The sequence below is a fragment of the Vanacampus margaritifer genome, chromosome 18, assembly GCF_051991255.1.
Source record: "Vanacampus margaritifer isolate UIUO_Vmar chromosome 18, RoL_Vmar_1.0, whole genome shotgun sequence".
Classification (NCBI taxonomy): Eukaryota; Metazoa; Chordata; class Actinopteri; order Syngnathiformes; family Syngnathidae; genus Vanacampus; species Vanacampus margaritifer.
In genome coordinates, this window is record NC_135449.1 from 4,663,961 (window position 1) to 4,686,888 (window position 22,928).

At 40.3% G+C, this 22,928-nt stretch overlaps 1 protein-coding gene across 1 annotated transcript in view; it reads right to left on the reverse strand.

Moving 5' to 3' along the window:
- The window catches only part of atrnl1b (attractin-like 1b), a 54,734-nt gene that overhangs the window by 2,975 nt on the left and 28,831 nt on the right, over positions 1–22,928 (reverse strand). The window contains exons 21-28 of the mRNA XM_077549845.1: positions 21,209–21,261; positions 18,648–18,742; positions 18,242–18,320; positions 14,653–14,810; positions 12,440–12,501; positions 10,008–10,086; positions 5,901–6,011; positions 198–312 (exon numbers count right to left, since the gene is read on the reverse strand). Of these exons, the coding sequence (XP_077405971.1) occupies positions 198–312; positions 5,901–6,011; positions 10,008–10,086; positions 12,440–12,501; positions 14,653–14,810; positions 18,242–18,320; positions 18,648–18,742; positions 21,209–21,261 (752 nt within the window). The remainder of the gene's footprint in view (positions 1–197; positions 313–5,900; positions 6,012–10,007; positions 10,087–12,439; positions 12,502–14,652; positions 14,811–18,241; positions 18,321–18,647; positions 18,743–21,208; positions 21,262–22,928) is intronic.

The window sequence follows — 22,928 nt, forward strand, 5'->3', positions numbered from 1 at the left end:
TCAAGTAAAAAACTGTCTACCCTAATGAAAACCCTAAATTTGCTACATTCGCAAGCATTCACCAGATACCAGAGCTTTATCGGCTTTTATTCGTAAAAAAAATATTTGTCTATTTGTCAAAACGCCAAATATCGGCACCGCTAATCGGCCCTAAATCCGTCCAATTCAAATGAAATTGCAAGAAAATGTTTTGCTACCTGACTGGCCGGGCGGAGGCAAATTGGTGGAACCCGACGGCAGCCGCATGAGGACCGTCAACACGGCAGCTTTGCCTCCGGAACACGGCTCCATGGCAACGGGTTTGGGCGCACACTGTGGAGGAAAGTACATGAAAAATAACACAATTGAATGGATAAACAAATGACGCTAAACAATAAGCGAAAAAGTGTTCCCCATGCCCCAGCAGGTGGGAAAGGAGAGCCGCCGCAGCCGATGCGCGAAACCCGTGGTTTGCCAATCAAGTTTTCCGAAGCTAATTAACGCGCGCAGCGGCTGGCAAATGAACCTTTCGGACAGCTAGACAGTCAAATCTATCGCGCCCCGCCCCCTTCCCCCGGGACCGACGCTTTAATTGGTCGCACAACAACAACAACAACGACGAAGACGGCAAGAACGCTCGCGTGTCCCTCTGCCTGCCAGTCGCGTTGTTGTGAAAGCCAACACTTAAGACTTGATAGCCAGAAAAGTGCTCGTGTCTCAAGCGTGAAAAAAACATGTCATCCTGACAATGAACGTCAAGGGTTATTTTTGTGCGCGTGGCGCGTTTGGGACAGATTGAGGAATAATAACACGTCTGACCACAATTGACTTCTTTTTGTGTCTGCCGGGCTCCAAATTGCGATGACGGAGGACTCAGAGGCGGACTGTCCGAAAACAAGAATGTGTGCTGAGGGACTGATTAGTTTCTGTTTGTAGTCCATTTATTCTTTTGGGTATACTGAAAGAGTACTTCATGTTTTTTTGCAACACTTTTGTAAGCTTACCAATTTATTTGAACTCATTCGCTCCCAGCCATTTTCACTGAAGCAACCCCCTTCGCTCCCGGCTGTTTTACTGGATTTCGACAGATTTTGCAAAAATCCACAGAATATTGTGTTCTATTGCTATAAAGACGAAAGATTAGCGTCTCTTCTTTCATCAGAAAAAAAAAAGTATATTTGTTTCTGTTTCCGTTTTGTAATAATGGACATTAGAATAGTAATTATCATAATACGTTTAATCGATATTCACATTCCCGGTGAAAACACTGTCAAAAAGAGCTCGTTGCAACATGGCCCTGGTTGATCTCTTATACTCTTCTGCCACCAGCCGGCCGTTATTTGTAATAACTATCAATGCTTTAAGCAACCTTTTCGTGTTAGAAGCTGCATCAAAGCCTTCTGTTATGCTCTAGCATAAAAAAAAAGTGTAAATACGTTTTTTTGGGAGTGAAGGACAAAGTATTAAAAACATATTTATACGTAACTGTGGGGGAAAACAGCTTGTTGCAACATGGCCCCGGTTGATCTCTTTTACTTTGCTGCCACCTGCTGGCCGTTTTTGTAATAACTACCGCTGCGTCAAACATTCTCCAGTTCAGAGGCTGCATCAAAGCTTTCTGTATGCTCTAGCATAAAAAAATAAAATAAAACGTATAAATACGTCTTTGGGAGTGTGGTAATGTTTAAAATAGAACATATTTATACGATTCTGGGAGCAAATTAGTCAACTTTTTTAATCTTTTCAATAGTCATTAATTCCCCACAACTTTCATGTGTCTGCCACTTCCGGATGATTATGATTCACTTTCGTCAGCCTTTAATTGCATCCTATTTCTCATAAAGTTCGTCTGGCCCTCGGAGGACTGAAACGGCCCGAAGAGCAAAATGGCCCCACACTCTCGTTATGAACAATATCCATAAATACACTGCGATGAATAAGTCAAAATGGATGTAAACACAAGGGAAGTCAAATTAAATCCAACTGCGTGCGCGAGATAGAAAATATGTTTCCGTCACGGAATATGAATATTGATGTGCGATTCCAGGCGAAGGCAATGAGGTCACGTGACGCCGGGAAAACATTAGCGTGCGTCCGCTCGGGCGCAGCGCTGACGGATTTGGCAACGTGCTCCGTCTTGCGCCGGCATCCGAGGGCAATCAACTTGTCAGTCGGCTTCGCGAGCACTCAGGTGATCCCCGCTAATGAGTAGCTACATTCCCGCAAAAAAAAAAAAGAAGAGAAAAGTGGGCCTAAATTGTCTCACGCTAACGATAAATCAGAATCCAGCGCATTACGGATCACTTGGTGAGACGTCATTACAGCTTTTCCAAAACACAACGCAAAAGTGGAACTTTTCTTTGCTCAATGTTAACATTCAAGACAATTTTTTGCATGAGGACCAAATTCCGCTCTTCCGACAAAACTGATTCAGTCAGTGAAAAAATAAATTAAATAAAGTCCTAAATTGTAGTGGCAACAAGCTGTCGATACAAACAGGCGGTCAGTAAAATGTGTTGTCAGTGTCCTCTTTGACATCAACCAGTATTTCCAACAGTTAAGTGACGCCAGATGCTGAGCAATTAGGCTTGTAAAAAAAAAAGCGGCAAAAAAAAAAAGAAAAAAAAGGAGGAGCTTTATGTTTATACGGTTCACCTTCAAGCTGCTGCCAAACAATGCCATCAAATAATCGGATCGCTTGACTCAGCAGTGTTTAAAATTAGCCGACAGCACACACGTAGGATTTGAAAGCAATAATGTGGTCGGTTTGACTTTAAAATAGCCGTTTTGGATGGTGCAATTGCCTGGAATGAGGACAACGGCGTTGCTGCTGTCGCCATGGCAACGACAGTTTACTAAGTCATCGATTTCTTCTTTGACAATCATGTCATGTTTTTGTGGTTCGGTAAAAAAAAAAAAAAATCATGGATGAGGAGCCTCAAAACCTTGTACAGGGATGCAGTTTTTCCGTTGAAGGACCTTGGTACATGTGTGGTGCTCAACTGATTGGATTATATTTTCATTCGTGGACGCAGCACTTGATTAGTAAAAAAAATTGTCAGATTTTTTTTCCCTATGCAAAAAAAAAAACTTTTCTCTTTTGTTACTGGAGAAAGCAAATGAAAATCGAAACAAGTTTTTCGGTAGATGTGAGGTCTTCACAATTGAATAGATTGTATTTTCATTCGTGGACGCAGCACTTCATTAGCAAAAAAAAAAATTGTCAGATTTCCCGCCCCCTGCAAAATAAAGATATGTTTTTGAAATAAATTTAGTTCTCCTTCGTTACTAGGAAAAGCAAGTTTTTCTGTAGATGTGTGGATTGTATTTTCATTTGTGGATGCAGCACTTCATTAGCAAAAATATTAAATACAAATGATTTTTTTCCATGCAAATTTAAAAAAAAAAAAAATTTTAGTTCTCCTTTGTTACTAGAGAAAGCAAAAGGAAATCAAAACACGTTTTTCCGTAGATGTGTGGTCCTCAATTGAATGGATTGTTTTTTCATTCGTGGACGCAGCACTTCATTAGCAAAGAAAAAATTGTCAGATTTCCCCCCCCTGCAAAATAAAGATATGTTTTTGAAATAAATTTAGTTCTCCTTCGTTACTAGAAAAAGCAAATAGAAATCAAAACAAGTTTTTCGGTAGATGTGTGGATTGTATTTTCATTTGTGGATGCAGCACTTCATTAGCAAAAATATTAAATCAAAATGTATTTTTTCCATGCAAAAAAAAATTTGTACTAAATTTAGTTCTCCTTTGTTACTAGAGAAAGCAAATGGAAATCAAAACACGTTTTTCCGTAGATGTGTGGTCCTCAATTGAATGGATTGTTTTTTCATTCGTGGACGCAGCACTTCATTAACAAAGAAAAAATTGTCAGATTCCCCCCCCCCTGCAAAATAAAGATATGTTTTTGAAATAAATTTAGTTCTCCTTCGTTACAAGAAAAAGCAAATTGAAATCAAAACAAGTTTTTCGGTAGATGTGTGGATTGTATTTTCATTTGTGGATGCAGCACTTCATTAGCAAAAATATTAAATCAAAATATTTTTTTTCCATGTAAAAAAAAAATTGTACTAAATTTAGTTCTCCTTTGTTACTAGAGAAAGCAAATGGAAATCAAAACACGTTTTTCCGTAGATGTGTGGTCCTCAATTGAATGGATTGTTTTTTCGTTCGTGGACGCAGCACTTCATTCGCACAAAACATTTTTTGTAAGATTTCTTTTCCACGCAAAAAATATATTTGAATAAATTGAGTTCTCCATCAACACTAGAAAAAGCAAATGAAGATCAAAAGGAGTTTTGCTGTTGTTTTTTTACCCTCCTGGGATTTGCTGTATTTCTCCTGCTCCCAAACAAGCTTTGAAGCATTAACTTGCATCAACCATATAAAAAAGACAAACGAGTGTGTCTGCAGGGCAATGTTACAGATATACTGTGTAATTTTGTTTTATAGTGTATAATTATGACACTCCAGAAAAAGAGCCGTTGATGTTTCAGACGTGTTTGTTCTCAAGTGCGTTGGCAACTTCCTTAAAAACGACGCACGGGCATTGAAAGTGAAAGACGGTTGCTGGTTCACGCCGCATCTTGTGAGGGTCAACAAACAGAGGACGCAGGATTCTTTTTTTTTCCTGCGGTTATCATTTCCACAACAGCTTGGGACAGTGTTTACCGCAATTGTCTCCAGTGGGCGCAAACCTTTTTTCCTTAATGCGCTCTGACAAACAAACAGCTTTTGCCAGGCGTCCGAAATGGGACGGACACAAACTCGCGGAACTAATTTGGCTATAATTAATGTTACACTCACAAATAGCTCACGATTATTTTATTTTTATTTTTTGGGGGGGTGGGGTGGGGGTGAGGTTGTGGATTCAGACTGCAGCAATGAATTGCACTCAGAGAGCAAAGAAGCATTGTTGTTCTCCTCTCCTGTTCTTTCCGCTGCCCTTCACGATGGCGTAATGGGCGGCGAGCAGCGCTCAGCAATACACTAATGGCTAATGTAGTGCCTCCTCGCTGGTTGCCACAGTGATTTTATTTCTCTCGGCGGCAGGTGACACAGCCTTGGCGGAGGAAACCACTGTTGCTCCTCTGATGTCAATTTGAGCATGTGGCTCCCTTTTATTGCTTCCAGCTACGCTTTTATCCCCAGTGACATTGAGACCGCCGCTGTACTTCCTTCAAGATTTCTTTTCTGTTTTGTGTGTGATGTATTTAAATGATTGGAAGAAAGGGTCAGAGGATTGTTTTTTTTTTTTTTGACTTTAACTTACAAAAAAAAGAAAGAAAAAAAGACCTTTCTCTTTAGAATATACTGAGGATGTCTCTATGCTTATTATTATTATTATTATTATTTTAACTAAAAAATAAAAGGATTTAATTGGCAGCAATGGTTGCAGAGGACAAGTCATAATAAACAGGGGACAAACTTTAATTTGTAAAACAGAGACAGACGGTCAGGTCATTCATTGGTAAGACCAACAAAAAGGAAACGTTTTTTCAATTAATTTAGTTAATTTTGTAATGACCTATTGGGGAGTAAAATATATATTTTTTTATGTTTGTTTCGCTGATGTTTTATTCTATCATTTTCACTAACTAAATCAATTATTCATGAAAAATAATTATTTATTAAAAAAAATATAAATCTATTATTTGTTTATTTATTATTATTATTATTTTTTTTTTTTACAGTACAGTTAGAGTGGACTGGCATTATTTGCAGTGGATTGAGCCTGACTGTGAGCAGGGAACATCCACAAATAACTGACTTATAAATGGCATGGAGAAAGAAAAAAAAAAAAACAGTAAATACACAAATGCCAAACCGTGAATATTTATGTAATATTTCTATCCAGGCAAAACTAAGCAATTTTGAAAAATGTCATGAAAACAGAAGTACAAGACTTACGTCAGCCACCGGTTGTAGCATCTCCGTTTGTTCTCCTCCTCTCGTGTCCAGCACGACGGCGGCGGACGCAAAAGGACGACTAGCCATTTGTTGACGCTCCCTCATCAGTTGCTGGGGGAATAAAGACCAGAAAAACAATGTATGCCAACAATCATTTAAAAAATGTACTTACAAATTTGAGGTTTCATTTTTTATTGTCAAGCAATTCACTTTATGTGTAAATGGACGGTAAATACTTGAAGCATACTAGTTTATTAATAACTTATAATTTTTTTTATGTAAATGAACAAATACATTTTGCAAAATTCTTTAAAAAAAAGAATAAATATTTTATAAAATATGGTTTCAGTTTTTTTTCACAGTGTGAAAAACCTCTTTTTACTAGCCCTTTTGACAAAAGTGAAAAAATAAAAATTGGCACTACAAAATGGTTCAAAAAGTGCACCCGAGATCCAAATTCAATGTTTCCCAAGTGGGAAACAAGCGAGGTGGAAAATGAGGAAGTGGGACTGTAACGACATTCCTCAACCCTCGGGGCGTGAAGCTAAAAATCAATAGCGGATATCGATGGGGAAACACTCAAACCACACCCATGCTGTAAAAACCTGGAGGTCGTTCCTGTGACCCACTTGTGAGCGCAAAACATGCCGTCAACTCTCACGCAATTTTAAGTGAGCAACCGAATACAAAATATTCCATAATCACGCAATCATCTGTCGGTTTGAGCCGCGTTTCTGTCGGGCAGAAAATAGCTTCATCGCCAATCAATACTGTAAAACAAGGAGAGCCACACTTCTCATCCTACAAAGCTGAGGTTGATCGATAGCAAAACAGGCCGACGTATTAGCTAGCTACAAGGTGATTGATTATTGGATTTGCGATGAGTTTTTAAGTTTGCTGCGTTGAGAAACGAATGAGCCTGTCGTGACAATTACGTCGCTATAAGCGGCTATTCCTTGAGTTCGATAAATAGATTGTACGTACTAGTGGTGGAAAAAAAAACATTCCCATGAAAACATTCGACAAAACAAAATATGAAACAACAAAAGTGAATCAATTTCAGCACGATATAAAAAAAATGTTAAAAGTTTGTCATCGAAAAGGAAAGAAAACGGGGTTGGAGGTCAAACAAGGACATCTGCCGCATGAAATTGAGATTGATTTTACTCGCCGTTCCTCAAAACTTTAGCCGGCCCATTGTCGCACATCTCTGCTATTAAACATCTTATAGCGACATCGCATCTATAAATATAAGCCGCCGGGCCTGGCCGAAGGTCAGCAATGAGGAAATTTGCCCTTCTCGGAGAGATAAAGAAAGATGTCGGTGCGCCTGCAGGGCTATTGTAGGAATGTTGTTTGTTGTTGTTGTAATTTCCAACACCAAAGCTTCAAATCCAACAACATCCATCCTAAATGTCAGATAGCCGCAGTGTTATTTATCACGCCGCAGGGTTAATTTAAAGCGACAAAGCGCTCGGAGAGGGGGAAGCAAAAGTCGGCGAGCGCTCGTGTCCGGCAACGGCGTAAAATGCGCTGGGAATACAATCGACACAATAACCGAAAAGGAATCCATAAATGAATAACTTAAGTCAACGACAAAAGGCCAGAGTGAAGTCCGTAAAACCAATTAACAAGTGATTTTGTCAAGAACACAAGCTGGAGCCTTTCACCGCCGCGATAAGCAGAAGTGCACATTAATATGCGGCTTGATTAATTTGGCAAGTGAGCGCATGAATTATCTGTCGGGTGAATACAGCGTTTCCCCCTCCTTTCATGGGCCGCTATAAAAAGTGTCATCCCGCCTCGGAGCCTTTTTCGTCACCTTAGCAGGTCACTTTATGTTTTTTTCCTGCGTCACGGTGCGCGCCCCCCCCACGGGCGCTCCCCAAAACTCGGCGCCGCCGTACATCCATTTTGGCTGAAATTGGCAAGCCCGACGTGAAATTCTTTGTAAAAGGACTGAGGTGGATCAAGTAAGGATAAAATGTCACCACGTTCCACATTTGATAAGACCCGACGCAGACTCGGGCTGCGTGTATCTTGAGAATTCCCATTAATACCTGCTTTGTCGGGAGGTAAAAACCGAAAGGTGAAATCCTTATCGGGTGACTTTAGAGGAAATGACTCAAGTTCAAACTCAAATCCTCAGGCACACAAGTGTTCTCCAAGTTGAGGAATTAGGAATATTTTTTTCTGTAAGAGAAGGCTTGATCTTATTAAAATAAGGCAAAAAAGTGTTGACTGAAGCTCTTGAAGGGAGCCGCGTTGCCGGTAAGGTGGTCCGAAAGTCGCATCGGCGCAAGTATAAAAGCTCATTATCCCATCAAGCAAGCTTCATTAGAACTAAGTGCATTAAAAGGAAGAATTTACATAATTGATACGTGCACGTACTTGTGACTGCACTTAACTTTTGATTTTCAACACGCATGCTTGCAAAACACATTTATACACAGAATGCGGGCTTGTACATTAACTCTTTGACTGCCAGACGTTTTCAGAAAAGGGATGCCGTGGGTGCCAGCCGATTTAAGCATTTTTGACTGATCTTTCAAGGTCCACAGAAAATTATGTGTTTGGACTATGGAAACACACATACTACCAAATGAAAGATTGGACTCTCATCTTTCATCAGAAAAAAAAGTTTGTTTCTACCTTATTCCGTTTTTCAGTAATCAACAATAAAAAATGGTTAATTTCACCTCTGTTTTGAAAAAAACGTATTTTAACGTCTTTGGCAGTCCTCCATAGGATTTTACTAAACGTTATTTAAAGTTTTTGGCAGTCAAAGAGTTAACTCATTCACTCACAGCCATTTCCACTGAAGCAACCGCCTTCGCTCCTGGCCTTTTTACAGGATTTTGACTGATTTTGCAAGGCCCACACAATTTTGTGTTCTATTGCTATAAAAACATGGAACCTACCAAAAGAAAGATTAGAGTCTCTTCTTTCATCGGGGAAAAAAAGTATATTTCTATCTGTTTGCGTTTTGCAGCAATTAGCATTAGAAAATAGCTACGTTTCATCATTATTCACAAATCTGTTTAAAATACTGGGGGGGAGCCTTTTTGCAAAATGGCCCTGGTTGATCTCTTATACTCTGCTGCCACACGTTGGCCGTTTTTGTAATAACTACCATTGCTTTAAGCTTTCTCTTCAGTTCAGAGGCTACATCAAAGCCTTCTGTATGCTCCAGCATCATAAAACCCTATAAAAAAAACATGTAAGTACGTCTTTGGGACATTTAAAACAGAACGTATTTATACGTTTTTTGGGAGGTAATGAGTCAAGGTACAAAACGTAGGCTGCTTTTTTTCTTTTAGGTCATGAAAAAAAAAATCGAGCAAATAAAATACTGAAGCCTTTTTCTTCAAATAGCCTGGCCCATCTGTCCATTTAAAAAAAAAAAAAAAAAACACAAACGCGGCACTTGAGCCCAAACATTTGCCCGCCAGAGTTCGACACTGGAACAAAAAAGTGCAAGCATGTTGCGTAAAGCATCTTTGAACGTATGCTTCAGTCCCGCGGTGCGAAATGTCAGCGCCTCGCCCCTTCCACGCTGGTGGCGTCAATGAGGTCAGCGCCTACGTCCTGCGGTGTGACATTTACAGCTGTTGTCTCTTCGTACCTTTGTCCCTTGGCTCGCGATCCAACACCGATCACATGACCTCAATGCAAATTACAGGCATATATTTGCGGGTGCCGCGTAGGTTTACATATCCCTAAGATCGGAACTTGATGATCTACTTTGTGTAGTAATAAAAGTTTTGATTCATCTCGTTGTTTATTTTGATGTGGGAGCTGAAGGGCAGTGACAAAAAAATAAAAAATAAAATCGATGAAACAAACACCAACAGAGGTCCCCAAAAAAATTAAGCGAGCGGCATTTTAATGAAGGCAGACCATCTGCACGCATTAATTATTTGACTGACTTTAATTCTTCAGACTGGCATGATTCACAGTCAGGATGGCAATTATGATTGTTTATATCAATTAGTGGCAGGCGGATACAAAACCCACTTCCTGATACTCAATGTCAGACCAAAACATTGGATTTCCAAGCCATGGAAATCATGTGTAATCTTTGAATTTGGACGACGGGGCACTTACTTCTCGCCGCCGTGACGCCCAGCAAGTCTGCTTGATCTTCCACACCACGGCCGCCACCAGGAGAAGCGACAGAAAACAACTGCAAGGAGACGTGAAGCACAGGCAGGGATTCGGATTTTGGTATTGTGAAGATTTGCAATGTTTTTTCCCTCCCTCAAATTGATTATAGCACAATTGCTGAATCAGCGAGCTGATGGTTGCTCGGGTACGTCTATGACGTTCATAAAAATAGGAGCGCAAAAGGGTAATTGGCGAGTCTCTAAATCACGTCTACATTAATTTCCAAGTTAGAAGGGAACACGAGCCTGCTCCTGATGCGCAGGGACAAAAGATAATCACGCCACCATGTGAACTACATCCTGTAATTCGAGCAACAAGCCCTCGTCTTCGGGGGGGCCGGCAGCAGTAATCTCCTTTCAGCGGGGACACATTACCAGCTCGGACCCGATGAACCCACCAGCATTTTGTTTGATATTGAAACCTGAGCGGGCTATCGGTTAGATATATGGCCGAGATGGGCGTCGCCAAAAGAGCCGGCGACGTTGATGGCGGCGTGAAACGTGATCGCACTGGCAAGGACGGGAAAAGGTGAAATCCGCTGTAAGCAACGGGAAACATCAAACGGCGTGCGATCGCACTCCGCAGCGTGGGAACGCTTTCGTTCTCTTAAAAAAAGGGGGCCGCGATTGGCTTTGCGCCACTTTGAAGATAAGCGGCGATGATATTCAAGTGGGGCGAGAGATAGAGAACAGACAGACACTTGTTGGTAAAAAAAAAAAAAAAAGCAAAAATCCTCGGACTGCATAAACAATTCTTTTAGTTTTATTAACAAATGTATTGGCGGCCATGTTTAATGTAAACTAGATGAAGCAATTTCTGTTGAAATTGCATGTGAATGCTGAATGAAATATATTGAATAAGCGGAACAGTTAGAATGTCGCAATCGAAATGAATGGGGGGGATCTTTGGCGTGAAAATGTTGAATTGTGAGAAAAATAATAATAAATAATAGCCCGTGAAGCGTGATATTTTGGAACATGTTGAAGTCGGAATGGTTTGAATCGGTCGAGAATTGTAGAAGTAGTTGAAGGACAAAAAAAAGGAATAAGACGATAACTCACACAACAATTCTGCATTTATTGCATCTCAACCACTGCTAACAAATGTGCTCGTGAGCATTTTTTACTGTAAATTAATTGGAAAGCAATATCAATAATTCAGGCCATAAACAGAAGAAAATAAATTGTATCGATACCTACTTTTAATTTTTGCCAAAAACTGTGAATTCAGCACATAGTCCTTTAAACAAATGATTTGCTAGAATTTTGTTAAATAGCCACAAAGATTTAAGAAGGGGGAACAATATAATGGATTCTCTAATGGGAAACACATTTGGGGGAGTCTAAGAGGCTTGTTGTGAAAAAATGTCAACAATATTTGAGACAACTGAGCACGAGGAGACAACAGTGGTCGTTCCCTCGCCTCGTGTGTCGTATCTGTGAGGTGGAAAAACCCTGCGGGGGCGATTTGATGTTGTTGACATCAGGCTGATTAGGTTTCTCTCTGAAATTCACACCCCAGGTTCAACTAAGTGCATCAAGGCTATGTGAAATTTTGGTGACAATCAAAACTTCTGGTTCCAGCCAAGCGGCGTGTTCAATTTTGCCTCAATCACAACAAGACGTGCTTAATCAAGCATGAATTCCAAACAAATCCAATTTTTATTTTAAATTGCACTGTGTCCATTGTTATTCAATTGAAACGATGGCCTTTGCTACTAATTGCAAATTAACTCAAGTGCATGTTTTAATTATGTCAATTGCCATATTGGATTAAATAAATCTCCACCCTTCTGCATTTTTTATTTTTTTATTTTTTTGCAAGAATCCCTGAATTCAGCTGTAATTTGAGCTGACGGATGCGGGCGATAACGGTGCAACACTTTCGTCGGATGGCTTTTGTGGACTGGGCAGTGATGGGCAGGTGCCTCGGGGCAATGGCGGCCTTCGACTCGCAACCCTGACAGCTACACAAATAATAATGCTCGTCCGTCATCCACGGAAATGAGCCGCTTACACCGAAATAAGACACTGGCTCAGGACGGTCGTGAGCTTTAATTCAATCCTGGAAAACCAGTTTTGTTTCGTTTTTTTTTTTCAATTCGCTTTCCAGGGTTAGCCACAAATGAGTCCTGATTTATGACTGTTTTACGGCATTGAGACCGAATTAAATGATTACTGTCAGCTCGTTTCAATTTACTGCTGGTTGAGACGACGAAGAAGTCCATGAGGTTAAATTAGTTGACTGTCAAACAGGCTGAAGAAAAATCAACGGCATTAACGAAGCAAATAAAGATGAGCGCGGCTTCTTGGAAAACAAACACGGAGACGATCACGCGTCAAATCCTAGTGCGTCATCGAAATATTACTCACCTGAAAAAGGTCACAAAGAACTGCACAAGGTCCATGATGCTGTTGTGTTGGGAAAAGGCAATCTAGCGGGAGGGAGGAGGGGAAAAAAAACTTAGTACATTTATTATCTAGCATTCAAATTATTATTATTATTTTATTATTGATTTTATTTGTGATATACTTATTTTATTTATTATATGATATTTATTTATTATTTGTAATATATTTATTTTTTATTTATTTTTTATATTTATTTTTATTATTATTTATAATACATTTATTTAAATTTTATATATTATTCTTATTTTTTTTATTTACTTATTATTATTATTATTACTGTTGTGGATTTTGACGCTTAACTCACATTCCGTGCAATGTTAAATCAAAATGCTGCGTTTAACCTAGTGGGGATGCATAGAACATATTGTCCCCTAAGTGATGCTGTTTTGGTTAGCAACAGAGTTCAAAAGCACATTTAACTCTTTGACTGCCAGACGTTTTGAGAAAAGGGATGCCGTGGGTGCCAGCCGATTTAAGCATTTTTGACTGATCTTTCAAGGTCCACAGAAAATGATGTGTTTGGACTATGGAAACACACATACTACCAAATGAAAGATTGGACTCTCATCTTTCATCAGAAAAAAAAGTTTGTTTCTACCTTATTCCGTTTTTCAGTAATCAACAATAAAAAATGGTTAATTTCACCGCTGTTTTGAAAAAAACGTATTTTAACGTCTTTGGCACTCCTCCATAGGATTTTACTAAACGTTATTTAACGTTTTTGTCGGTCAAAGAGTTAACCTCCGCAGATAAAGGATGTCTGCTGTTGCAGTTAACTCTTAATAACAGCGATGAAGCATTTCTAGGGTTCCGGAATAACCGTCCCAGAGCATATTCCCGCTTTGGCGAAAGACAGGTCGCAGCGAGGGTAGCCGCGCGACAGGCCACATCACAGTGACACATCATTATCTACTGTAGACGCTTGGGAGGCATCCTGCCCCGAAAGCATTTAGACACAGACACACAATGTCAACAGCGGCCCGATTCCTTCGGGGCAACACGTGGCGGCTGTGCAACGGAGCGCGAGTTGCGTTAAGAGATTGATTTGCTGTCGCGCGTTTGTCGCTTTGCATGCGGATGAGGAGCAAATAGAAATGTTTGTTTAGGTGCGGATTGTTGGCTTCCATCTATTAATACAGCAATTGTGTGAAGTACACGCCTTCCGGGAGGGGAAGCGGCATGAGAAAAAGGAACAACTTCGAGTTCAGAACCTTCAGAAAAGTCTGCCGGCCGTTTATCTTTTCATCTTTAAGTTGAAAAAAAAAAAAAAATGGAGTCACTGTTGTGAGGCGAGATGCGCGGTGACATGGCTAACACGACCTACAACGGCGCACTCTGCCATGTTGTTGACTTTCTAATAAGCGGGAAGGAGTAGATATAGTCGGCTGGATTTTCACATAATGTGGGGGTCAAAGTAATATGTTTGGGGTTAATTCAGTTTCAAGACATCTAAGGCGGATCAATGGAATCGTTTGAGAAACATTGAAAACATTCGGAGTTAGCGCCAGTTTCTTTAAATTGATCGCTCTGGTAACAATTCCACTGAAAGCTTAAAAGTGGCTCTGGGAAAAAAAAAAAACCTTCTGTGTTTTCTCCACTTTTTAAAGCAATTAGTAGGTTTGGCCCTTTGGAAAGCTTTAAATTGGATTTCATTTCAGCCGCAAGCTCATACAGGCATGCACGGAAAAAAAAAACAGAGACCTTATCGGATCCTCCGAGCGGCTTTAACAGCTCAAACCGGTCCATAAATAAGCGATTGTTTGCCAAGGAATTTAATAGAAAACTATTATTGGAACACCTGTATAGATGAGGTGACCCTAAACATACTACGGTCCACCAATCTACCGCGTGAAAGCATGTGACCGCCACAAAATACGAAAATCAATACAAAGAGAAGACAAAAATGATTTGCAAAAACAGACGGGTATGTTATTTTTATAACTTTGTTTGCCTCCTATTCAAAATCACACGTCAAATATTGCCAATAGGATGACCCGATAAAATGGATCAGCACTAGTTTGTATTCAATCTACTTTTAAATAACGGACTCCAAATCAGACTGAGCGGTATAGGATTAAACAAACAAGTGTTCCAAACGCAAGCGCAGCATAAACGTCTTATCTGGCTAAATTGGATTGCTCCAAGGTCCGCCACGAAAAAAACAACGACCTTACCTGAATCTTGATGGGCCACGAGAAGTTACTGACGTAGACATAAAAGGTGATGTTGGGGTTGCTCCGGAAGGTAAACTTCTCACAGGAGAAGCTGTCTCTGTATTCCTTGATGTTGGTCTTGGACACGATGGGCACTTCCTCGCCGGAGATGGTGCCAGCTTGTTGACCCGAAGAGTGCACAGTTACACATTTTGGAGCAAATGTTGTCGTAGCAATTTCACTCATTCACTGCCATTGACGGCTATAGACGTCAAAAATTCATTTGAACTGTTTCTATTAGTTTAACAATTTTTTTCCCCCCACTTTTGTTATTGTACATTTAGAACAGATATCAAATTTGTGATTAATCGTGAGTTAACTAGTGAAGTCATGCGATTAATTATGATTTAAAAAAATAATAATAATCGCCTGACACCCCTAATTTTCATTAAGCTTTTCTTTTTTTAAAAAAAGAAAAAGAAAAGACAAGATAATTAAAAAAAAAAAAAAAAGATTATAAAAAATTAGGGGTGATTAAATTTTTTCGTAATTAATCGCATGACTTCACTAGTTAACTCACGATTAATCACAAATTTGATATCCGTTCTAAATGTACTTCTTTTTTTTTTTTTTTACGTTTTCATACTCTTGTTAACAGAAGTGGAAAAAAATGTTAAACTAATAGAAATAGTTCAAGTACATTTTTGACGTCTATAGCCGTCAATGGCAGTGAATGAGTTAAATGCCTGGTACTCATTGAGAAAATGTTTTATCAAAATGCAAGCAAAAGCTCCAGAAACAGAACATTTGACCTTCACTCTCACATCGCTGCTCGCTAAAATGTCTGACGAATGAATTTTTGACGTCTATAGCCGCAATTTTTTCATAATTAATCGCATGACTTCACTAGTTAACTCACGATTAATCACAAATTGTATAACTGTTCTAAATGAACAATATTTTTCGGGGGGGTTTTCATACTCTTGTTAACAAAAGTGGAAAAAAATATATTAAACTCATAGAAATAGTTCATATCAATTTTTGACGTCTATAGCCGTCAATGGCAGTGAATGAGTTAATATCCGCAATGAACTAAAGTCAGCCGGTTTGAATGCACTTTTTAGAAATAACCCAAAAATGTATCTATTTTCAGTTAAGTCTTTATGTCTAAAAGTCTATCTAATATAGATGCAAGTGTTGCTATTCAGTTGATATGTAGCAAAATGCTAATGGCCGTGTCCATCATGACGACATGATGGACACAAATCAATTTCCAAGCGTGAGCTCTGGCAAATAATCCCACTTTACATACATTTAAATGTTCCCAGTCATTTCATATTCACGCTGGTGTCAATGGCCTCAAGTCATTGACATTCCAACCCACCGCGAGGAAACAAAAGAACAGAAAATGACAGCTTGAGTGCGGCGACGTGAGCGTGTTTATCTTAATTGAAATCGCCCTCCTGCGCCACCGCCACCACCGCCGCCGCCTCCACCCAAAGGCGCTTAAGGCTCTTGTCAATTGTGAAGAGGCTCCAACGTGACTTCAGAGACAAAATATCTTTGGCGGGAGGGGATGAGAGGGGACCGAACTTCAAAAAATAATGACAGCGCTACGAAAAAGGTTAAAGTGGCTGCAGAGGAGCATCATCGCCAGTTGATGTGCGTTTTTTTTTTTTTTTTGCAGTGGCGGGAAATGTCAGGTGTTATGTGGACGGAGAAGGTGGCGGCGGGCTTGGGTGGAGGAGGAAGGACGGGCGGGAGATAAACGCGCCACAACTGGACGGCTGCAGTGTCCTTGGGTGTCTTTACACCGGCGACCTGCAATATCCGCTACACGTCTCAAAATCAAAATGCGAGGTGAGTTACCTACTCACCAATTTTTCTCGAGAACGGAAATATTCACTGAAAGACGCGCCTTTTTTTTGGAGCTCTTTTTGTAAAGACGTAGCTAAGAAAATGTATGCATAAAAAAAAAAGTCAAACATAACATGGCTTCCAGGAAAGTAGTACTGCAAAATCCCGGGAATAAGATGCATTTCATTCCATAAAAAAATGATGCAAATTTGTCTCACCGTATTATTTTACAAATTTATGTAATATTAAGCACCTCGTTTAAAAAAATTGGGATGCTTTTATTTTGAAGGTATTCCCGCCAGCGTGACTTGACACCGAGTTTAAATTCACAACTTAATTATCCTGACACTGTTTTCTAAAGTGCCTGTTGCTCTAGCGTTAGCATCTCCAGTGTTAGCGGCTAGTTGCTAGCTAGCGGCGAGAGCCATCGGATTACTTTTCAAAAGCAGTTTAACTCATTCACTCCCAGCCATTTTCACTGAAGCAACCTCCTTCGCTCCCCGGCTGTTTTACTGGATTTTGACTGATTTCGCAACGTCCGCAGAATATTATGTTCTATTGCTATAAAAAACATGGAGAAAGATTAGAGTTTCTTCTTTCATCAGGAAAACAAGTATATTTGTATCTGTTTCCGTTTTGCAGCAATTAGCATTAGAATTTAGCTAAGTTTAGTCATTTTTCACAAACCTTTTGTTCAAAAGAGCTTGTGGCAACATGACCCTGGCTGAGCTCTTAAGCTCTGCCGCCACCTGCTGGACGTTTTTTGGTAATAACGACCATTGCTTTAAGCGACCTCTTCATGTCAGAAGCATTCTCTATGCTCTAGCATAAAAAAAAAAAAACATTAAAAGACATAAATACGTTTTTGGGAGTGAAGGGCAAAGCATTAAAAAAACGTATTTATACGTTTTTGGGTTTGAATGAGGTCATAAATAAATAAATGACTGAACACCGCACTTTTATTAGAGAAAAAAAGCATTTTCATGCATTTGGTGGCAGGCAGTGGGGGGGATGAGGGTGCGTATTATACACGGGATTTTACAGTAATTGGTATATTTTACAAATTCCAGTACTTTTGTACCTGTCAAAATACGCCTTGCCTTGCCTTCTCTCACTAGTTGGTGACCGGAAATGTTTTACATGACATGTAAACCACGGTTAATTTCATTTTATATTTGCGTGGCCGTTAATATTAAAAAATGAGACGCACCGGTGCCACTGACGACATTTACTACCCCCTCCTTGATGGTCATTAAAGTTAAGCGAGTGTTTTATCGGTTTCAAGGTGTTAATATTGAACCGGCTATCTTGCAACTACTTACTGTGAATATTTTTCATTTAACTCTTTGACTGCCAGACGTTTTCAGAAAAGGGATGCCATGGGTGCCAGCCGATTTAAGCATTTTTGACTGATCTTTCAAGGTCCACAGATAATGATGTGTTTGGACTATGGAAACACACATACTACCAAATGAAAGATTGGACTCTCATCTTTCATCAGAAAAAAAAGTTTGTTTCTACCTTATTCCATTTTTCAGTAATCAACAATAAAAAAATGGTTAATTTCACCTGTTTTGAAAAAACGTATTTTAACGTCTTTGGCAGTCCTCCATAGGATTTTACTAAACGTTATTTAACGTTTTTGGCAGTCAAAGAGTTAAATACGGCTTGATGGTGAAAGAATATAATGCATTTCAATGAGAAATGGTTTTCTACCAGACTGCGCAGTTCTTCATAATTTAGAGTAAATTACCTGTTGATCCAACAGACCAGGTGATGTTGAGGTTGAAGTTGTTGGAGGCATTAATCGACATGTCCAAGTTCTTGTTGGCCTTTGGGTTCGAAACAAAGAACGGGAGACATCAGGCAAAACAGAAGCTTGCGTACTTGCACACTTATGAAACTGCGTCACGCATCACGCAGCCTCGAACACATTCGGAGCTGGAAAAACAGTGGCCGAGTCATCAAGTAGTCATCGGTGGCGTTAAATGGGGGGGGGGGGGGGGGGGGGGGGCGATAATTGACTTGCGATGGCTGCGCTCGTGTCACCCAATCCCAAGGGAGCAGAGTGGAAACCGGGCGCCGGGCGAAATCACACGTCACGTCTATGAACGCATGAGGAACAGGAAGTCGAGCCGATGACTCGCTTTTTCCGTTACCTGCTCAGGTGAGGCCATGAAGTTGATGGCCGTGTAGTGGTTATCATCTTCTTGGATGAGACTAAAGGTGAACTGGTAGTCGATCAGCAGATTGTCTGTTGGGGAGGGGGGGGGGGGGGGTGAAGAAGACACGTTATTAAAACCTCACCAAAGATTGAAAGCGCTATTTATTGGGAAACGTAGGCTGCAAATATCAAAAGAAAAGGTCCGAGCAGGAGTCTGACTGATGGAGCGGAAGTGAAATCAAAAGATGATTGTAATCAAATCCATTTAGTCGCAATCAGGGTGTCCAATTTTCTCATCAGGCTGAGTGCAAAAATGCAACTTTAACAGCAGGCTCCGAAAATCTCAACAATGATTAATAAGGAACGGTAGAATTTAATAACCATTTTGCGACGCATTTTCTACTTTTGTGCTACGCGCTTACCGACAAAGACTGTGATTACATGCGCAGCCCAAACTTGAATACATTTTGTCAAAATCAAAATGTTGGTCCCGGAAACAAACTAACGTTGTCTTTTCTGTCCACATTTGGGAGAACATTTTTAACCACTGCAGTTTTTTTTATGATCGTGACATTTTCAGTCTAATTTACACCAGCCTGCAAGTTAAGTGTGTTCACAACATGGCATGTGAGTGTGCATTTTTAGACTTGAGAGTGTAAAAAAAAAAAAAAAAGAAAGAGAGAGAGAAACCGGACGAGTATCATGAAACGCGTTTCCAGTGTTTTCAGTACGTAACCGAGAGCTGGAAAAACAAGTGTCGGTGATGCGGAGAGGTTAAAACAAGCTCGGGGCCTGAACTTCCTGTCTTCTCGCTGAGCTTGGCGTCACGCGATGGCATTTCAAAAGGGGGACAAAAGCTTGGCCGAAGCTCTGTTGTCTGGAGCGGAGTGTGACAAATAAATATATGAGGTAATGTGAAGGGCAGGGGCCCAAGCACATAAATATATAAGGCAAGACCGGTGAGATTTTTTTTTTGATGGACCACAATTTGAGGTGGGCATCACTGGTAGCAATTTTTGTGTCCCACTCTGCCCCACTCTCATATGGTGTTCCACAGGGGTCAATTTTAGGGCCCTGTTTTCATTGTATTTGCTTTAGATTGATTCTTTTGTTTTTAATTATTTAAATGGTATCACTCCACCTTTGTGAGACCACCAAAGTAAATTCACTGAGCCATTTTCACCAGTGAAAAGTTAATATTTTGTCCTGAATTTAATTAACACCTTCATTTCTTTAATAGCTTTAAAAACTCATTTTATCCACTTGCTGTCGACTAAAGATGACATCACCTGTGCTGAGGAAATAGGTAACAACAAATCATGGCTCAGTTTGCAGACCAAACCCAGAAAACAGGTGAGCCGTGATTGGTCGTTACTCGTTACATATTCCCTCAGCACAGGTGATGTCATCGACAGTCGACATCAAGTGGAAAAGTCAGTTTTTGAAGCTATTAATTGGACATGAAAAATAATGAAGTTATCATATTAATTCAGGACAAAATATAAACTTTTTACTGCTCAAAATAGCTCAAGCCATTTTCACTGAAGCAACCCCCTTCGCATTACTGGATTTAGGCTGATTTTGCAAGGTCCACAGAATATTCTGTTCTATTGCGATAAAAACATGGGAGAAAGATTAGAGCAGTGGTGTCAAAGTCCGGCCCTGGAAGGCCACGTTCGACACGGCTGATTCCTATTTAAGCTCATCAGCAAGCTCTGCAGGAGCCGGATAATTATCCTGATCATTCAATCAGGTGTGTTGGAGTAGAGAAACCTCAAAAACATGCAGGACTCAAGCCCTTGAGGACCGGATCTTGACACATGTGGATTACAGTCTCTCTTCTTTCATCAGGGAAAAAAAAAAGAAGTATATTTGTATCTGTTTTACAGCAATTAACATTAAAATATAGCTAAGTTTCATCATTATTCACATTCCTGTTGAAAACACTGGCAAAAAGAGCTTGTTGCAACTTGGCCCTGGCTGATCTCTTATACTCTGCTGCCACCTGCCGGACGTTTTTTTTTGTAATAACTACTATTACTTTAAGCGACTTCTTCATGTCAGAAGCTGTATCAAAACCTTCTGCATATTCTAACATAAAAAAAAAACACACACAAAAAACGTATATATACGTTTTTGGGAGTGAACGGCAAAGTATTAAATTTTTTAATCTTACATATGTGCTTTCACTGTGAGAAGTCATCCTCTGAGGGCTTCGCAACAATGCGGCCCGTGATGAAAGCAAGTATGACACCTCTGGCTCTCAATGAACGACAAAGTAGGCGGGTGACGGGAGTGCGCGCACGGCCCCGCGGAGACGTTCTCCTCCTCCGTCCCACTTGATTAGCTCGGATCACTCACTCCTCGTGATGCGCTTGACATTTTCCCGACAAGTCATTCTGTCAGCGAGAGCAAGCGCGGCGGGTGGCAAAGCGCTAAGACGGCCCATCTGCCGCCGAGCGGGAGGCTCGGAGCAAAAGAGGCTGGCGAGAGCCAAGAGGGAGCGGCCGGGAATAATCAAGGGCTCGGATAGAGAGCGTGTGGAAAGTTACTCACAATAACAGGTTCCTCGGAGTGGATTGCCAAGGTAACGGTTTTCTGAGTCACACCTGCAGATGGGCGGAGAGAACAGAGAGTCAGACGAGTGCACAACACGCGAGCCTCCGTTGCATCATTTTTGGAATTTGACGCAGTTAATTGGTTCATCAAAATCAAAATTTGACGTATAGTCTGATCACAGAGGGAGCTTCAAACATCAATCCGCAGTTAAATCCTATTAAAAACTTATGTAAATGGTAGCTATAATCCTCCGACGTCAAAGCCGTGTGCCGATGCAGGTGAATTGATGATATTAAAATGCACGATATGCAAATGATCGTATTTTGGAGACGCACCACAAGTGAGCGAGCCGCCAAAGGCTACACGAAACTTGTTTTGCATCATGTTTAATGATTCGGATGTTTGGATTTGATAATCGGAACCGGGGGGCAAACACATCTTAGCAGGGCTCCGAGCAAACTGGCTTTCATCTGCCATTTTGGAGTCGCCTCAAAAATAAGGGAAGCGGCTGGGGAGAACTCGCTCGATGGGTGCGACTTTGCATCCAAACGAAATATAAACTTGTTGGGTTTGAAATAAATAAATGCTATTAAATGGTTCATTCTTTAGCAGTCAGCGGAACATGGATTGGTTTCGCCCCCCAAAAATTTTGGACCAGAAAGCAGAGAAAATAAGATGACTATGACTATTTTTTATTTTTTTGTATTTGGAACACCTTAATTTATAAAACAACAAAAACAAGAATGATATTTTATTTTTATAGCAAAATAGTAATTTACTTACAATTATACAACGAAGAAGTTTTCTTGTGAATGCGACAGGCTTTTTCTACTACCTACCACGACACATAATCTGTTAACTCATTGACTCCCGGCCATTTTCACTGAAGCAACCGCCTTTGCTCCCGGCTGTTTTACTGGATTTGGACAGATTTTGCCAGGCCCACAGAATATTGTGTTCTATTGCTATAAAAACATGGAACCTACCAAAAGAAAGATTAAAGACTCTTTTTTCATCAGAAAAAAAAATAATAATATGTATCTGTTTTGCAGCAATTAGCATTAGAATACAGCTAAGTTTCATCATTATTCACAAATCTGTTTAAAACTGTGGGGAAAAGAGCTCTTTGCAAAATGGCCCTGGTTGATCTCTTATACTCTGTTGCCACCTGCTGGCCGTTTTTGTAATAACTGCCATTGCTTTAAGCAAAGCTTTCTGTATGCTCTAGCATAAAAACAGACAACCGTAAAAAAAAAAAAAAACGTATAAATACGCCTTTGGGAGGATGGTAATATTTAAAATAGAACGTATTTATATATCTCAAACAAGGCTTTAAATTCAACTTACCCTGGAAACACAATGAGGCAATAATAAGCCTGCAATTAACATATGGCCCGTGTGAAATGACTATAAACTGAGGGCCAATTAATCTATGAACGCCACTAATGAGGGTCCTAACTTGGGGGGTTAAAAATGGGGTGTGAGGGGAAGAAAAAAAAAAAAGATGCTGGATGGGCAATTACTGGGTTGTTTGCCTCGGAGCCATTGTTGTTATTTGACAGACGTTTTGGTTTTCAAGCCCGCGGCGTCTGTGGGATCTCGCAAAAAAACACACACGCACACACACCATCTGAACGGCAAAGATGGAAAGCGGCATGACTAAACGGCGTCCAGCGGCCTGAACGGGAGTGAGACGAGGACGTGGACGATGACAGCG